The 16,896-nt window shown below is 36.1% G+C and overlaps 1 protein-coding gene across 1 annotated transcript in view; it reads right to left on the reverse strand.

Moving 5' to 3' along the window:
• LOC107590321 (matrix metalloproteinase-16-like) overlaps positions 1-15,473 on the reverse strand; it is a 42,764-nt gene extending 27,291 nt beyond the window's left edge. The window contains exons 1-3 of the mRNA XM_016279028.1: positions 15,465-15,473; positions 14,919-15,041; positions 8,773-9,077 (exon numbers count right to left, since the gene is read on the reverse strand). Of these exons, the coding sequence (XP_016134514.1) occupies positions 8,773-9,077; positions 14,919-15,037 (424 nt within the window). The 5' untranslated portion in view covers positions 15,038-15,041; positions 15,465-15,473. The remainder of the gene's footprint in view (positions 1-8,772; positions 9,078-14,918; positions 15,042-15,464) is intronic.
• Between the last annotated feature and the right edge of the window lie 1,423 nt (positions 15,474-16,896).

Here is a 16,896-nt window from a genome sequence, read left to right on the forward strand (position 1 = left end):
ATATATATATATATATATATATATATATATATATATATATATATATATATATATATATATATATATATATATATATATCATAGAAAAATTTAAATATTTTTTCCACCTCAAAAAGTGTTGTTTTTAATTAAAGAACAACACAAAATTAATAGTGGTTAATCACATTTATCAAAACTCCAATTTTATATTAAAACAAGTTTGAAAACAAGCAGCTTTGTCAGGTTAAGAATCACTGGCATAGACAAGTGCAGGACTCTCTTGTTTGTTTGTTTTCCCCCCAGACTATAATTGGTCCATTCTGACCAGTGCTGAGAAAAGTAGCAAGTACCATTCAGCAATGCTCGCTACGTGCTACTTTAGCAGCTATGTGGAAAATAATTTACACCTGAATAACGGAATTGAGAAACGACTGAATTGAAAACAGTCTGTAACCATAAAGGTGTTCCACTGACTGACACGCAAACAATAATGCACAAAAAAACACAATAGCAACACTAAACTTAGCTTTGCAGTTGCAGTGCTAGTATTTGTTTTGCAGGTGTGCTATTAACAACAAAGAGTCTCATTTCTCACACCTGACTCTGAAAATGTTTGCTAAATAAGTTTCTGCAGCATATAAAGTAGGAAATTTGACTAATTGATACATTGTATTAGCTTCAAGTACAGTAAATGTTTACTGTAACTGTTTGCGTACATCTAGCTTGGCATCATACGAATGCGCATCTCGCGCAAACTTTTGAAAGCTTTTCAAACTGAATACCTCTCATACCTGTTCCATTCTACAGAAACTGTTTCATGCTAATCACCACTCTATTGATCTATTTCTCTTCTTTACACCCTGCTAACACAACCCTGTTGAAAAAACCCAGCATATGCTGGTTAGGTATGTTTTGACGCTGGGATGCTGGTTTAAGCTGGTCCTATGCTGGTTTATGCTGGTTCTTTGCTGGTTTAAACTGGTTCTTTGCTGGTTTAAGCTGGTCCTTTGCTGGTCCTTTTGCTGGTTTAAGCTGGTCCTTTTGCTGGTTTAAGCTGGTCCTTTTGCTGGTTTAAGCTGGTCCTTTTGCTGGTTTAAGCTGGTCCTTTTGCTGGTTTAAGCTGGTCCTTTGCTGGTTTAAGCTGGTCCTTTGCTGGTTTAAACTGGTCCTTTGCTGGTTTATGCTGGTCCTTTTGTTGGTTTATGCTAGTCCTTTGCCAGCACATGACCAGCATAAACCAGTAAAAGGACCAGCATAAACCAGCAAAGGACCAGTATAAACCAGCAAAGGACCAGTATAAACCAGCAAAGGACCATCTTAAACCAGCAAAGGACCAGCATAAACCAGCAAAGGACCAGCTTAAACCAGCAAAGGACCAGCTTAAACCAGCAAAGGACCAGCTTAAACCAGCATCCCAGCGTCAAAACATACCTAACCAGCATATGCTGGTTTTTTCAACAGGGAAGTCATTACACCCTGCTAGCAAACCCTACAAATAGACCAGCTTAATGCTATTCTCTGCTAACCAAATCCATTAGTTTGCTAGCAAACCCTCACTTAACATTGCTATCGCACCTCACAAACAAACCCTTGCTGATTCTGTACTCCGCAAACACATGTCGCTAAGAACACCATGCTAACAGTGGAAAAATCATTATGTGGACCATAAAAACAGTAGGTCTAGCGGTTAGCATCCACACAGCTCATAAAGCACACGCAGTTGAACTGCAAATCAGACGAATCCCTTCTGAAATGCTAATTATGGATGAGAAACATTATTAGTCTTCATTTCTACATGAGTGGTGATTAAAAACATGGGAAAGTTGAGAACAAGAGGGCTTTTGTTAGACCTTCGAGAAGGCCATCGCTGAGTAATTGGATCAGGAATGGAGAACGAGGGAGCGAGAGAGACGGAGAGAGAGCGCTCAGTACTCAGATTCCTGCCGTTCTTCTGTTACCCGTGGCTGATTCCAGGAGAGATCAGGTTCAGGTTCATTCTTGGGTGTGAAGAAATGAGCCGGTGCCCATGAACAGATGAAGCATTGTAGAGAGAACAGCTGCTCGGCCATCTCTCTTCTCTCTCCAGCTCTCTTTTCTCTTCATCTGTTGAAAACCCCCTCTCTTCCTCTTGTTCAGCTCTCACGTCTAGACTTAACGGCCTTTAATTTGGCTCTACCGCTGCTTTTCCTGTTTCAAATTCAGATCTCTATCCTGACCAATAAATATGCTGACCTTGAACACAAACCATCTTAAAAACGCAGTGCTATTTTAGAATATTATGCTTGCTCATAGTTAAAGATGTAAAAAAAAAAATTGATTTGTTATAAAACTGAAATCGCAATAGTGTGATTATCAAATCGCAAAGGTTGCAATTTAATTAAATAAGTGCAAACTTTGCAAACTTGTAGAGAGAAATGCTTATAAATGGAATGGGGTTCCTGCATGTTTTAACATTTAAAATGCAAAATAAATAAATAATAAGTCATGAATATTAGGAATGCATATTTGCATTATTAATATAATATTTTTATTAATTGTATTGATTTATTCATATTATTACCATTTTATTTATTAATATTAGTTTTCTTAAATACACAATTTACTAAAATTATTTAGCAGTGAAATGTTAAAATAGTAATATTTCTTGCTTAATTTTTAGTAGCAATAGCAATTATTCTATAATAGTTATTCTATAATAATTATATTATATTATATAATAATTATATTATATTATTATTATAGTTGATAAATAAACTAAAATATTGGTCAAATATTTGCAACAGCAACAGGTTTTTTTATTGCAATCACAATTTTTAGAAGTAAAATTGCTATTAGATTTTTTCCTCAAATCACACAGCCCTGCTTCTAACCCTATTAAACTTTGCTTGCCAACTCGTTCCACTTTTTTGCTCTACAGACACGAATGTTACCTCAAAACATGTAGCTTGTTGAATACAGATGTGCAGTTACTTTTCTAAGTGAACAGATGTACAATTTTGACCTAGACAACCTATTGAATGGCCTTTACTTCCATCTGTCACAGCCTTTTTTGTTACCGTCAATTTACATAAGCAGTATTTCCAGTACAGCTTAATGAGAATCCACATTTCTGAGCTCAATTTGCACTAAATTCAAATAAGCTGCTGTAAAACTGCCTTATCTAAGGCAGCGTTTCAAGACTCCTTTGAGTTTAGAAAGCTAACAAGGTATGAATAAAACACGCTGGTACTGAATCCAGAGGAAGTGGCTTTGAGACAGACACTCGCAAGAGAGAGGAGAGATTAAAGACAGTATTTAAACACACACACACACACACACACACACACACGTCGAGTTATCCAAGCTTTACTCATAATGCTGTGTGAGGCAAATTTTGAATGGAAAGAGAGGGACAAAGTAAGAGATGGAGAGAGAGAGGCAGGCTGTGTCGGCGGAAGGTGCTGCTGCTACCCACATGGAATGCTAATGCTCCAGTCGGTGGGTGAGAGCCTATTTTGAGAGCAGGCCTGGCGTGTATCAGCGTGAGACGCTCTCCTTACACATACAGGACATGGATCACTTACAGTACAGTCTGCAGGTCATTCAAATCACAAATTGGTTATTCATAAATGCTAATTCTGCCATATACTGCATTATATTATGTGTGTAGTCTAGTCTCTTTAGCTGCCGTTTAAGATTGTCTGAGTATGTGATGACATCACAGACCGGTCACATGACATGTTGCGTTCCCAACGGCATTCCCAACTGATTTCTCTAGTCAATATTATCTGATGTACTTTGTTTATTTATCCACATTTTAGAAGTGAATTAATAGAGTGATTACGTTTTGATGTCATTAGGAACAAAGCCGCACATGCATCTGTTTAGCCGTTGTAAGAGTTGCCATAGAAATTAATAATTTCTGAGTCTGAGGACGTGAACAGCTCTCAGAGTTGTCATCTCATAATTACAGTAATTCTGACAACGTGAAAGAAGCAGTTTCAAGATAACATAAAACCGCATTTGCATTTAACTTCTATAATGTGTTGCATTCATCAGGATTTGATTGGATTGTGAATCTTTGGCAAAGATTTGTTGATTTATTTTTTTTACTGCCACCATAGTGTTGATTATGTTGATTCTATCTATATGTTTTTTTTATATATAATACACACCACCAGCATTCAAAAGTTTGAGGTTGGTAAGATTTTGTAGTCACTTATGCTTTTGATTTATTTGATGCTTTTGATTTTTTTTTATGGAAAAAAACAAACAAACAAAATCTGTATTATTGTGAAATAATATTTTAAAAAGCTGAATTTTCAACATCAGTCTTCAGTGTCAGCATCTTTCAGAAATCATTCTAATGCTGATTTGCTGCTCAACATGTTGAAAATATGGGATGCAACTCTTGCATAATATTTTTTGTGGAAACCCTGATACAATTTTAAAGGATTCAATCTTCATTGAATCTATCTATCTATCTATCTATCTATCTATCTATCTATCTATCTATCTATCTATCTATCTATCTATCTATCTATCTATCTATCTATCTATCTATCTATCTATCTATCTATCATTTAAGCCTTTCTTATGATTAGTCAGTCAACAAGCAACCCACTGACTGGTAGATTCTAAAAATGTAATTTTGCACATCTTCAATCCATATTCCTACACACACACACACACACGCAAGCACGCACACACACACACACACACACACACACACACACACACACACACACCTCTTTCCCCGTGCTGATAACCAACTGACTGATGTGGATTTGCAATATGTTCCTCTTCATTTCCCCCCCCCCCCATTGCTCTGACACAAGCCGCGATTTCGGCCTGCTCTTGTACACACGTCCCCATGTGTGACTAAATGTGTTCATCAGAAATGTAGGTGAAATTCTTCAATTATTTAAGTATGTCTCCGGATTCACAAAACATTAAGGGCATTCCTCACTCTCGATTGTTTTTCTAACCCGGCAAACCCCGTCTCACCCTGATTTGGGTGAGGGAGAGAAAATATCACTCTGGAATTTTTATTTCCTGCATGAGTGCAGCCACATGAATGTTCCATATTTTCCACTGAGCCAATGATATCGCATCAACTTTAGAGCGCAAAAACCTTCCAAATCTGTCGGAAACCATGTTCGCCTGCATTTACCCCTCCCTGGGGACATTTTGGTGAAAAACAAAACATGCTTATCTTTTCAAGAGTGTAATATGCAGGTATGGTGCCTGTATGAGTAGCTGGAAATATTACAGGTTTTCTTGTTTCATATAAGTTCTTGTTTGCTGAAGGCAGATCTGAATTTGTGTAAAACAAGATTTAGCAAATCTTGATGACAGGGCAGGGGTTTTCAAACTAGGGTCTGGGATCTATGCTGTCTATTACGTAAAAAAAAAATTTTTTTTTTTGGGATGTCAATTAACATGTTAACAGTGTCATAGTTTTATTTATTTTTAAATAAATATTTTAAAATAGAAAATATAGTGCCTCACACATCTGAATCGTAACATATGTGCGTCTGATAAAAGTCCAATATAAACTTGAAAAAAAATGTAATTAAAAATAAATTCCACGCTCTCTATTAAAACTTGCATGATGTTTATATTACATTTATGTATTACATTTAATCATTTAACATATTTACAGAATTTAGGTCAAGTTCTGAAGTCAGAAATCATGAAAAATCATACTTATTGTAAAAAGTGAAAATGGTAAAAATTTGAATTGAACTGAAAAGGTTTCATATATATATATATATATATTAAAAAGCAAATATTGTATATAATATTATAATTAAATATAATTAATTATAATTGATAGAATATTTTAATAATTTGCTTTAATATGACAATATAAAAGAAACATCTGTATAATGTCACACTGAATATTTTATTAATATTAGAAAAATATAAATTTTTCTCAATGTCTTTTACTAATGTAGATGTTTTTATATTTCAGGAAGGGGGATAATAATATTTGGGGGTCTTTAGCATTAAAAAGTTTGAAAAAAATCCTGTGTTAGGATTCAAATGTAAGCAATAATAATAGTGGCACTTAACTTTGGATGTGTAAAACTAATTTTTGAATGGTCATCAAAAGATGCTTGACTGCAGAATGTAGCTGTGGCATCTACTAGCACAGGCTAATAGGGCCATCTTATCTAAACCTTAACTGTTGGTTTGAAACTCCAACCTTTTGGTTAAACCACTTCACCACGATGTCCATAGCAGAAGGAAAGAAGCTACACAGCTTCACCTATTCACAGTTTTGGAACTAAAGTACAGCTGTGGTTGTGCAAGTAAACAAATTGTTTTCTCGCCCTATTCTGTGTATTTCACCTTTATCGTCCCAGACAATCTCTCTTTCTCTCTCTCTCAGCCTAGAACGAGACGAGGAGATTGTTCTTGCTGTGCGGTCTAACTGCTCTCCATCACACACACACACACACACACACACACACACAGTTCCACAGCCCAGCCGTAATGTTCTGTGTCTGTTTCTGAAACCAAGCAGGGTGATAAAAGTAAAAAAGAGAGAGAGAGAGAAAATCGCATTTTTCTGTGTAATTTGTCCCCCTAACCCAGACTAAACATCTTGTGAGCTGTGTCCTCCCTTATTATACTCCCAGAATCCCAGTCACTTACTGCTTTACACACTGGCTGACCTACTTACAGCTGAACTCCCTGACAAGACAGCGAGACAGAGGAGAGGTAGAGAGGATGTCCACAACCAGCGAGTGGAAGTGTCGGCCCACGTGAGGCTTCTGAGAACTGTAATCCCTCGCTGCACATCAACAAAGTAAACATAACAACTGTGCCCGGCAACCGATCGCCACCTCCCCGGCAAAAGGCAAGGGAATGATTTGACAGAGGCGCAGAAGTGTTGTCTCCTGTAGACTGTGTGCTTTGTGGGTGTTTGTGAGTGTATGCAAGTACACCTATTATATGATAGATGGCAGAAATGGCAACAATTTGAAATGTGGTGAATGAGAGAGACAGATACCTAAAGGCTACCTATAAAAGCAGGATGGCAAGTGTAGAAAATATAGAAAATTGATAGCTAGGAATGAGTGCAGGGGAAATGGAGAATGAGAGGGCAGTTAGATTTGAAGGAGACAATATAGAAGTATAGAAGCTTTTCTGCCTCAAAGTAAAAATAAATAAAATTGCTACTGTATTTTTTCGTAATTGTGGCTTTATATCTCATGAATGATGTTTTATATTGTAGAATCTGACTTCTGAATCGGACTATATCTCACAATGGCATATTTTAAAATCACAACAAAATATTTCATATTTTAAAATGTGACTATATCTTACAACTGCAAATGTATTATCTCACAGTATTTTTATATCTCAAAATGTGACTTAATATCTCTTAATTCTGACTTTATATCTCACAAATATTTTACATCTTAAATCTGACTTAATATTTCACAATTGCATTTTGTAAAATCACAACAAAATATTTTATATTTTAAACTGATATTTTATGTCAAAAATCTAACAAAATCTAACAATTGTGACTTTTATATCATAACTAAATATTTTGTATTTTCTAATGTGATTTTATATCTCACAATATTTATATCTCAAAAAGGTGACTTAATATTTCTTAATTGAGACTTGGTTCTTGTTTCATCTTTATATCTCACAGTATGATGCCATTTGAAATATTTCAACCCTCTTTTTTTTTACTCAAGTGATACAGTTTGTACGTAGCAGGTTTTTATATAAATGCTTGCAAAGACTTTAAGTTGTGAAACAGGTTTGGTGATGTGATCTTAAATAGTAAAGCTTCAGAACTGTGTGTGATATTGCATGTTGAGTGCATGTGGCAACACTGTTGTACTTTAATAGTCCACTTGAGAAATTGGTTACATTGGTTAAACTGACACATCTGAACTAATGGCTACAATTGCAGAATGATTGACCGCACCATGGCTCCGCCCCAACACCATATATTCTGTGCAAATAATATCTTTTAATTCAGAACACTTGGTGTCAGAAGCAGTGTTGCAATGTGCATATTTTAAACGACTTTTACATGTGTGTGTTTTTTCGTAAAGTCACAGGTTGCAGTTTTTGGGCTTATTTACAGCTGCTTACAATATTTAGGCTTGTTAGATTTCGACCCCAGTTCTTATCCCATTTAACAATTAACACAGTCAAGCCACACAAATGCTTATTTTGGCATATTTTGCTGAGCGGAGTACATTGGGCTTTGTTTGTCAGACTGAGTTTCTTATTTTTTCTAGAGATCTGGCAACACTGGACAGAGACAAGCTGGTCTTGCAGAGACAGACGTCTGAGCCACACTGCAGCTCGTTCTGGAAGAGACATCTGACCGGTATGTAAAGAGACCACGGTTTGTTTTTGTTTGTACACGCGGTTTAGGGATGGGTAAATCTGAAATCAGTGCAACAACAATAATAGGTCAGCGTGGAAAAACTCAAATTATGGATATTACCTATCCATAGGTAATAAGTTCTGATTATTTCACAGACAGAAAACCTTGCAAAATATAGTTATGCTGTTGAATATCTAGTTTACTTGATACAAAAGTTCCATAGAACCAGTTCCCCTCTCAAAATGTCAATTGCTTTAAATTTAAAGGAATTTAAGCTGAAATTGACCAAGTACATATACATAAACATGTAAGACTCCATCATTTTCTAGAGCAGTTCAGAAAAGCAGGGCTCATACAACAAATTTATTTGCTTTAATGGAGAGAGAGCTGAGATTTATTCTCCAATAAAGCTGGGTTTATTAGCCACCAATAACCAGGTTTACGTACCGTCATGGTTAGGGTTCCCCAGAGTCCAGGGCTCATCTGAATCGAAGTGTGTGTCTCCTCCAATCCCCGGACCGGGAAAGTAGGCATGTGCAAGGAAACCCCCTTCTCCATCGAAGGGGGAGCTATCGCCGTGGAAACCTGAGGCGAAAATGATAGTAATATCCACATCTTTCTTGTTGCGCTCCAGGTCGCTATAGGGCACTGCCTCGAAACGCAGCGGCGTGACGTTCTGCCACACATCGAACGCCCGGCGAATGGCGTTGTGGGTCTCCTCCGCTCCCACCTTAGGCGTGACATTTTTTATACTGGAAAGAGGATAAGATGACAATCAGAAAGTGTGTATTTTACATACAATGATCAAATAAATAACTCATATAAATAAAATATTTATATGTTGCACATAAATATGAAACGCACAGGAAGCTCGACTTTAATAGAGTTTGCTGGTCATATGATGCTAAGCTAACGATTCGTCATTAATATTATTAAATAGTATTATTAAACAAATATTTTTAATTGAATTATTTTTGATCAGTGATTTTGGTGTTGAATTAAACTAATATATATATATATATATATATACACAGGTGGGGGAAAAAAATATTTAGTCAGCCACCATATATATATACTGCATATATTATAATTCTCTGTGAGGCAGTGTTGTTATTGTTAACTAAAACTAAATTAAAAATTGTTTGGTTACACTTTACTTGAAGGGGTGTGCATAAGACTGACATGACACCTACATAATCATGACATGACATGTCATGAATATGAAGGTTTTTTTATGCATGTTTATGACAACTGTCATTAAGTGTCATTCACTCAGTTATGTTATTTTTAATGCAAAGATGACATTGTTTGAGTCTTTGTTATGGGCTATGGTTAGGAGTAAGGGTAAGGGTAGGGGTAGGGTTAGGTCAAATAATGTCATATTTGCATTAAAAATTACAGAACTGAGTGAATTACACTTAATGACAGTTGTCATAAACATGCATAAAACCTCTTTCATATTCATGACATGTGTCATGTCATGATTATGAAGGTGTCATGTCAGTCTTATGCACACCCCTTCAAGTAAAGTGTTACCAATTGTTTTTGTTCATTTAAATAAAACTGAAGTAAAATTAGAAGAAAAACTACCAACAATTTGAAATGGCAGCTGAATAAAATAAAATAAAATAAAAATTAGGAAATAAATATATTTAATATAATTAATAAAATAGTAATTTTGAATTACTACAATTGCTTAAACTGAAAAAAAATAAAGCTAAAAAGAAATATCAAAAACAGTAATGAAATGGCAAAAGCACATCAAATGACTAAAACTTAAACTAAAATTAAAATGAAAACTGAAAATATAAAAATAAAACTAATTCAAAATATTAATAAAAAACTATAAAAAATGTAAATAATGAAATAACACTGCATGGCTGCATTAGAATATGACCAAAATGCATCTTATAAGGCAACTTAATATCGCTGGCTTTTTGGAACAGTTTTCACTTCGAGAATGACTTAATATGCTGTCTACAGAGGCAGCGCACTGGGTTTTAGAACAGAGCGAATGTATCTCACTCCATGAAATCTTGCAGAAAGAGAGAGACAGACAGACAGACAGACAAAGAGAGTAAATTAGGTGGAGCTGCTGCTTCTCCTGCTCCACTGCTGGATGTGCTACAGGTGAAGCAGGTTTTATTTTCTCATTGAGGATTGCCAACAGCTCACTACACTACAAATGTCGCCTGATGTGGGCATATTTTTTTTAATGATGTGTATGATATGATTTAAATGTTTTTTAAGCACACTGTTTCTCTTTAGCAAACCAAATTTTCTTTTGCCTCTAGACTGAGTTTGTAAAGGTTGAAGGATGCAACTTCGAGACGCTCTGTCTTATGGAATTACTTCTGAAGTAGTAATGTGTTGGTGTCAGTGTTGAAGAAGCTACTTGTACACTATACACTAACTTAACCAGGCTACAAGCTACCCATATTAAAGTAGTTAGTTCAACCACAGTCAAGCTAATGTTTTGAAAAGTAATCTAGTTGCACTGCACGCCATCTAGCCACAACTTAAAGGGGCAAAATCTATTGAAATTAACATGTAAGTACTTGCAGAGTCTCAAAATCAGTAAAAAATTTATTTTTGAACAGCTTAATTTGCATGAATCATCCAAATGAACCAATTCACTGGAATAAATCAGATTCTCCGTGCTTCATTTGCAGAGTTGTTATTGTTAACTAAAACTAAAAGTACTAAAATTGTTTTCGGAAATTGAACAAAATACAAAAACGTAAAAAACTTTATTGAAAATTAAAAATGCTCTATCGGCAACTAACTGAAATAAAATAAAGTTTAAGTGCATGTACTAAAACTGAAATAAAAATAAGGCTAAACAGAAATATTTAAAAAAACAAAAAATGACAAAATCACATAAGAAAATTGCTAAAACTTATATGAAAGTTAAAAGCTGCACTATTATGAAAACTACCAAGCTACTGTTTCGCTACTAAAAATATAAAGCATTGCTTCATGTTAGTTACCCCAATAAACCTCAATTGAGTGTTAATGTATTTATTGATTTATACTTTCACTTGACAACATTTATGAAACAATACAGTTGTGAATAAATCATTCTATTGAGGCAGTTTGATTAAATCGTTTACTGGTTTACAGTTTATCTGTACGATTCATTCACAAACCATTCTGAAACCAAAGCAACTTGTCAACTTTCTGATTCACTTTCTTACTCATATTCTTCCACAGACTCTGATGCCTACAGTAAGTACATGCAAATATCAATTACTGTAGTAAACCTTCTGACTGTTTCCCATGGGTTACTTTAACTTTTACTTGAGGTACCTTCATGAGGGTATCTTTTCTTATACAGGTACTTACAGTAAGTATGATTATCAGGTACTTTATACAACATAGTGCTTGTGTCTATAGTGTATTAACCAAAACTCTCAATCAACTCAGTAGCAGCTGTTTTCTCAAATGTGCAGAGGAGTTTAAACTATATTAAAGCTGCGCCTCTTAAAATATTTACAAGACATAATATCTCACGGAAACCTAAGCTCTCTATTTCTATTTCTCTCTCTCATTCCCTCCAGGTAGTGCAGGATGGGATTTGGATATCATCCACATACAGTTGTTCTGTCTGTGAGCGCAAACTATTAGATCAACATCTGGCTTCCACTGTTCATGTATTTTTCTTGTCTTTCTCAGCTGTACTTCCCAGAAATCATAATCCTGTCTTTGAACTTCATGACCCTTCAGATATTTATTTTCCTCTTTAGGCTTAGATTTTCAGCTCAGCTGCTGTGAAGGCTGCTTGTTAGAGCTGTGTGAGGTGTTTTACAAATCTTCCTGCCGTGTTACTCATCTGCGACATACAGAATTGATTCAGTTAAAAAAATCACTGAGAAAAGAAGCATACATTTGCATCAAATCTGGATGTCAGAAAGCACTTGGTTGATGACCAGAGCCAGTATAAATCGTTTCCAGCATCTAACCGCGTTAAAGGGCACCTATTATGCAAAATTCACTTTTACATGTTGTTTGAACATAAATGTGTGTTGGCAGTGTATGTTCACAACCACACTATAATGATAAGAATCCACCTGTTCCTTTTTTTTTTTAATCCCCATAAATCATAAGCAGTGTCTTAGAACAAGCAGTTCGCAGAATCTATAAAATGTGATGTCACATTTTACAGGCCCCGCCCACGACTGTTGACGGACACCGCCGTATTAGCAGAGACCCGCCCTGAGTGAGCCGCACACAATCCACCATGTTTATCTGCACACGAGAGCATTTAAAAGCAGCATTCAAGTAAGAAATGTCGTCTTATTAAAGCTATAAAAGTTATTGAATCCAGAGCAGTGAGTGATTTTCTGTTTTTATTTTATTGTTTGGGTCATATTAACAGCATAGACAGCAGTATAGGTACTGTATATTACGCTGCTGACACATACACAGATCTAATATAAACATGCAATTTCTTTCCCCACTGTTTACCTTCACAGACATAACTAACTGTGTTTTTGTAACTTATGTGTGTTTTTAACATAAATTTGTGTGTATTTAAGAGTTTTTATTATATTACTTTTGTATATAAAATGTTAAAATAATATTAATAGATATAGACTCGATTAAAAATCTATACATTTTTTTAAAATATGCTGGACTCGTTTACTTCCAATGAAAGTGTGTTCTTTTAATTAACATTAATTAATTACATTTATGCATTTAGCAGACGTTTTTATCCAAAGCAACTTACAAAAGAGGACCAAAGGCAAACTATTTTCTGAGATAATCAACATTATGCCACAAACGCTTTCCACAGAGCTCGTACTGAACCCTGAGCATTACTGAAGGTGGAAGAGAGTGCTGGTCATTCCCTCCCCCCACCAACAATCCCTGCTGGTGCTGAGACTCAAACCCATGACCTTCAGGTTACAAGTCTGACCCTCTAACAATTAGGCCATGACTGCCCCCTGTGGTATTAAAATTGTGGTATTACACCGTCTAAACCCATGTAAACACAAGGGCTCACACAAAAGAGTCACTGAATACACAACACCTCGATTTGTTCTTTCAAGTCTTTTGCTGGCAATATTGAAACTATGTCAGTAACATGAATGAATGTGTGTGTGTCAGTGGTTATGAGAACCCAGACTGCTCTGAGACCAACTCAATTAGCCCAGACTAACACACACACATACAGTGATGCTATTTGTGCTTGTTAAAGCATAAGAATGAGGAGAGGCCTCTGTATGTGTGTGTGTGTGTGTGTGTGTGTGTGTAAGTTCTCATGGTATGATCCAGGGTTGGGGGATGGTACAGTCTGGATCAAGACAGAGAGCAGGGAGTGCTGAGGGGAACATCTGCCTACCCATCTGCTCAGCCTGGCTAGACACACACACACACACGCATGCACACACACACGCGCACACACACATACACAGTCCTGCCTAAAGCCACCATTCCATTACATAATCATAATCTCTCTCTCTCTCTCTTAGTAGGTCATATTGTTTGACTTATATAATATCAAAAGTTGCTGGTACAATGGTCTTTTGTAATTTTGTCTTGTCCATCAACTTGCAAAAACACTTTTTACTGTACATTAACACACTCATAATAAGAGTGGGCTGGAGAGTTTAAAAGCAGAAATGTGAAGCTTGAGTTTTATTAAATTTTTTTGTTAAAGCACTTACATGAATTATTCAGTAAGAATGTTTGTTATTTGAGCTGTTCAGCTGTCTAAAGCCTTCTGATGTGGGACTATGTTTCTATAGGTGGATAAACTTCTACTTATGTTCTACAGTGGTAGGAGTTTTGGGGCACTTTTTCTGACACAAAAACCCACCGACACAATACTGTCAGGAAGATTATTTTGAGGCAAATGTAATTAGTAGTTATATTTCATGTCCCCACTGGATGCAACAAATGCCTCATTTGTAATGGGTTTTATTGGTGTTGTCTCATCGTGCTGGGACACGGCATCACAGTATGGTAAGGGGCGTAACATTTCCGTCACACGCTTGAGGTATTCGGCCAATCACAATGCACTGGATAGCTGGCCAATCAGCTTACACCTCGCTTTTCAGAACGATGAGCTTTGTAAAAATCGGCATAGAGGAGCAACAATAATGTACATTATGTGGAAAATTTTTTTTTGAATCTTAAACCGCATAAACACATTTTTAACACATCATAAACATGCATTACACCAAATACACAACATAATGTTCTTTTTAGCAACATCATATGACCCCTTTAAAACAAGACACATTTATACTTGAGAAACAAAATTGTAAAAAATATTAAAACTTGTTTTCAGAGAATATATTTTGAATTGAGTGTGCGTTTCTTACCCCACTGGCAAAAAAGTTTTTTCTTGATTTAAGCATAAACCTCACAAAATGATGTTAGATTTATGCTTAAAAGAAAAGTAAAAGTCAAGTCTTAATATCAAGTCTTAGTATCTTATGCGATTTTGCTTCTAACAAGCCATCTTGTTGTGAGGATGTTTACATATTTTTACCGGAAGACAAGACAATTTTTAGGGTTTTTTTGACAGAAATCTCACAGAAATGCATGAACAATAAATGCATTTCAAGTGTGTTTTTGTAACTCACCTGTACGTGATATGTTTATGTTGCCATTTCTGCCCTGTGAGAGCGTAACGTCTTTTTCGGACGCTAAATTTCAAGGCACCGCCGAACTGGTCTGGCACCCCACATCGTGGCTTCTTCATCCAGCTGAGAGAGAAAAAGAAGTAGATTCATTAATATTGCATTACTCCACACTTGTGACATACAGCCCAGCCTGTCTGAGCTACACAAAACAACAATTTTCATAGATTGATTAGCATTCAGGAAAAACATCACAAATTCCATGAGGTTTCCAAAATATAAAGTTTACATCATGTCAACCTCATGAAATATATTTATTAACTTGAGCATTTAGCAGTACTAGGACCACCATGTTTTTCAATGGCAGATGCCAAGACGAATATCTAGAGAGGCCAAATATCAGCCAATTAATCAACTAATATGATACTATGGTTACTGTATTCATAAAACTGGCCCCTCTCAATCCCCTTCAATCAGAGTTCACACAGAGAAAGAGAAGCAGAGACAAGTTTGGCAAGAAACAAATCACAAGAGAAAAATCAGCCTCACCTTATGGTGATATCACTATGCCGAAGCAAAAAAGAAAGAAAAAGATCACATAAGAATTACGACATCACCATGATCCTAGCGGTCAGATGTTGTACATCAGTGTTTCCCAACCTTTTGCAAGCAGCCCTTATCAGAAAGGCTTGAGTACCCAAGGGTTCCAAGAGTCTGTTTTTGCCATAGAACAGGGGTGGCGAACTCCAGTCCTGGAGAGCCGCAGCCCTGCAGAGTTTTGCTTCAACCCTAATCAAACACACCTGAACAAGCTAATCAAGGTCTGAACGGTTACTAGGAAGCTACAGGCAGGTGAGTTTTAATTAGGGTTAGAGCTGAACTCTGCAGGGCTGCGGCTCTCCAGGACTGTGTGTGTGTGTGTGTGTGTGTGTGTGTGTGTGTGTGAATCATCACCTCTTTAGTTGTGCTCAGAACTCTCCTCTAGCTATAAGAACATCCCTGTCCTAATGTGCCCTTTTCTAAAGTCACTGGCTGTGTTAAAGAGAAGTCCACTGCATAAACACACAGAACTCACACAAACAGAGGTCAGATCACTGCTGTACATTCAGCTCATCTTGAACTTAAAAAGATATTGGGGTGTGAGTCTCACAAAAAACTCCCCAAAACCACAAGAAAAAATAAAATAAAAATCTGAAAGTTGCAATTATTTGGGTCCAAGGGCACATGACCAAAACAGACACATTTGAAAGAAAAGGTCCTGTAGATACAGTTGTTTGGGGTCAATTTTCAGCTTCTTTGAGCTTGACTTTATAAACTGCTGAATTTCGATTGGCTGTTGATGGTCATTTTAGTTGCTCTGTACAATTAATAATGCTGGGATTGAAAAGTATCAAAGATTTTACATGATAAATTTCAACTTCTTCGATCGTGTTATTCCTGCTAAAGGGAACATTCTTAGAACTTTCGCTAACATTCTGGTATATTTTAAAGTGCTGAAGATCGCTTAAGGCATAGATGTCCTTCAAAACAACACCACACAGCTGTTTTGTGTTATTTACCAGGAAGGTTAAGTGTTAATCAAGCCCAAATAAAGACCAATTTCAGGTTGGTTTGTGAGGTACATGACAGAAAGCTTAATATATAACAGGTCACATGAAGTGGGAGAGAGGTTGGAGATTGCAGATTGCGCTGCACGCACACAGAAACTTATTGTCGGTGCTGCCCCGCGACTTTTATTAATAAGATAGTATAGAATGGATACTAGATCGCTACATTATCTCTCTCAGCAATGAGGTAAAATCGAAGTAGCTAAACAGCTTCATTGTTTTAGTTACTTCCTTACTTCCGCTTCACATTGGGTGGTTCTTGGCTTCGACATCATGCATTCAAATAATTTAATACACAGCTAGCCGTGCATTACCCCTTACATGTTTATGTTTATCTATATTTATTTTATTAATTACATTTTTTATATTTGTAT

This window comes from Sinocyclocheilus grahami, unplaced genomic scaffold (assembly GCF_001515645.1).
Source record: "Sinocyclocheilus grahami isolate Dianchi unplaced genomic scaffold, SAMN03320097.WGS_v1.1 scaffold126.1, whole genome shotgun sequence".
In the NCBI taxonomy this organism is placed as follows: domain Eukaryota; kingdom Metazoa; phylum Chordata; class Actinopteri; order Cypriniformes; family Cyprinidae; genus Sinocyclocheilus; species Sinocyclocheilus grahami.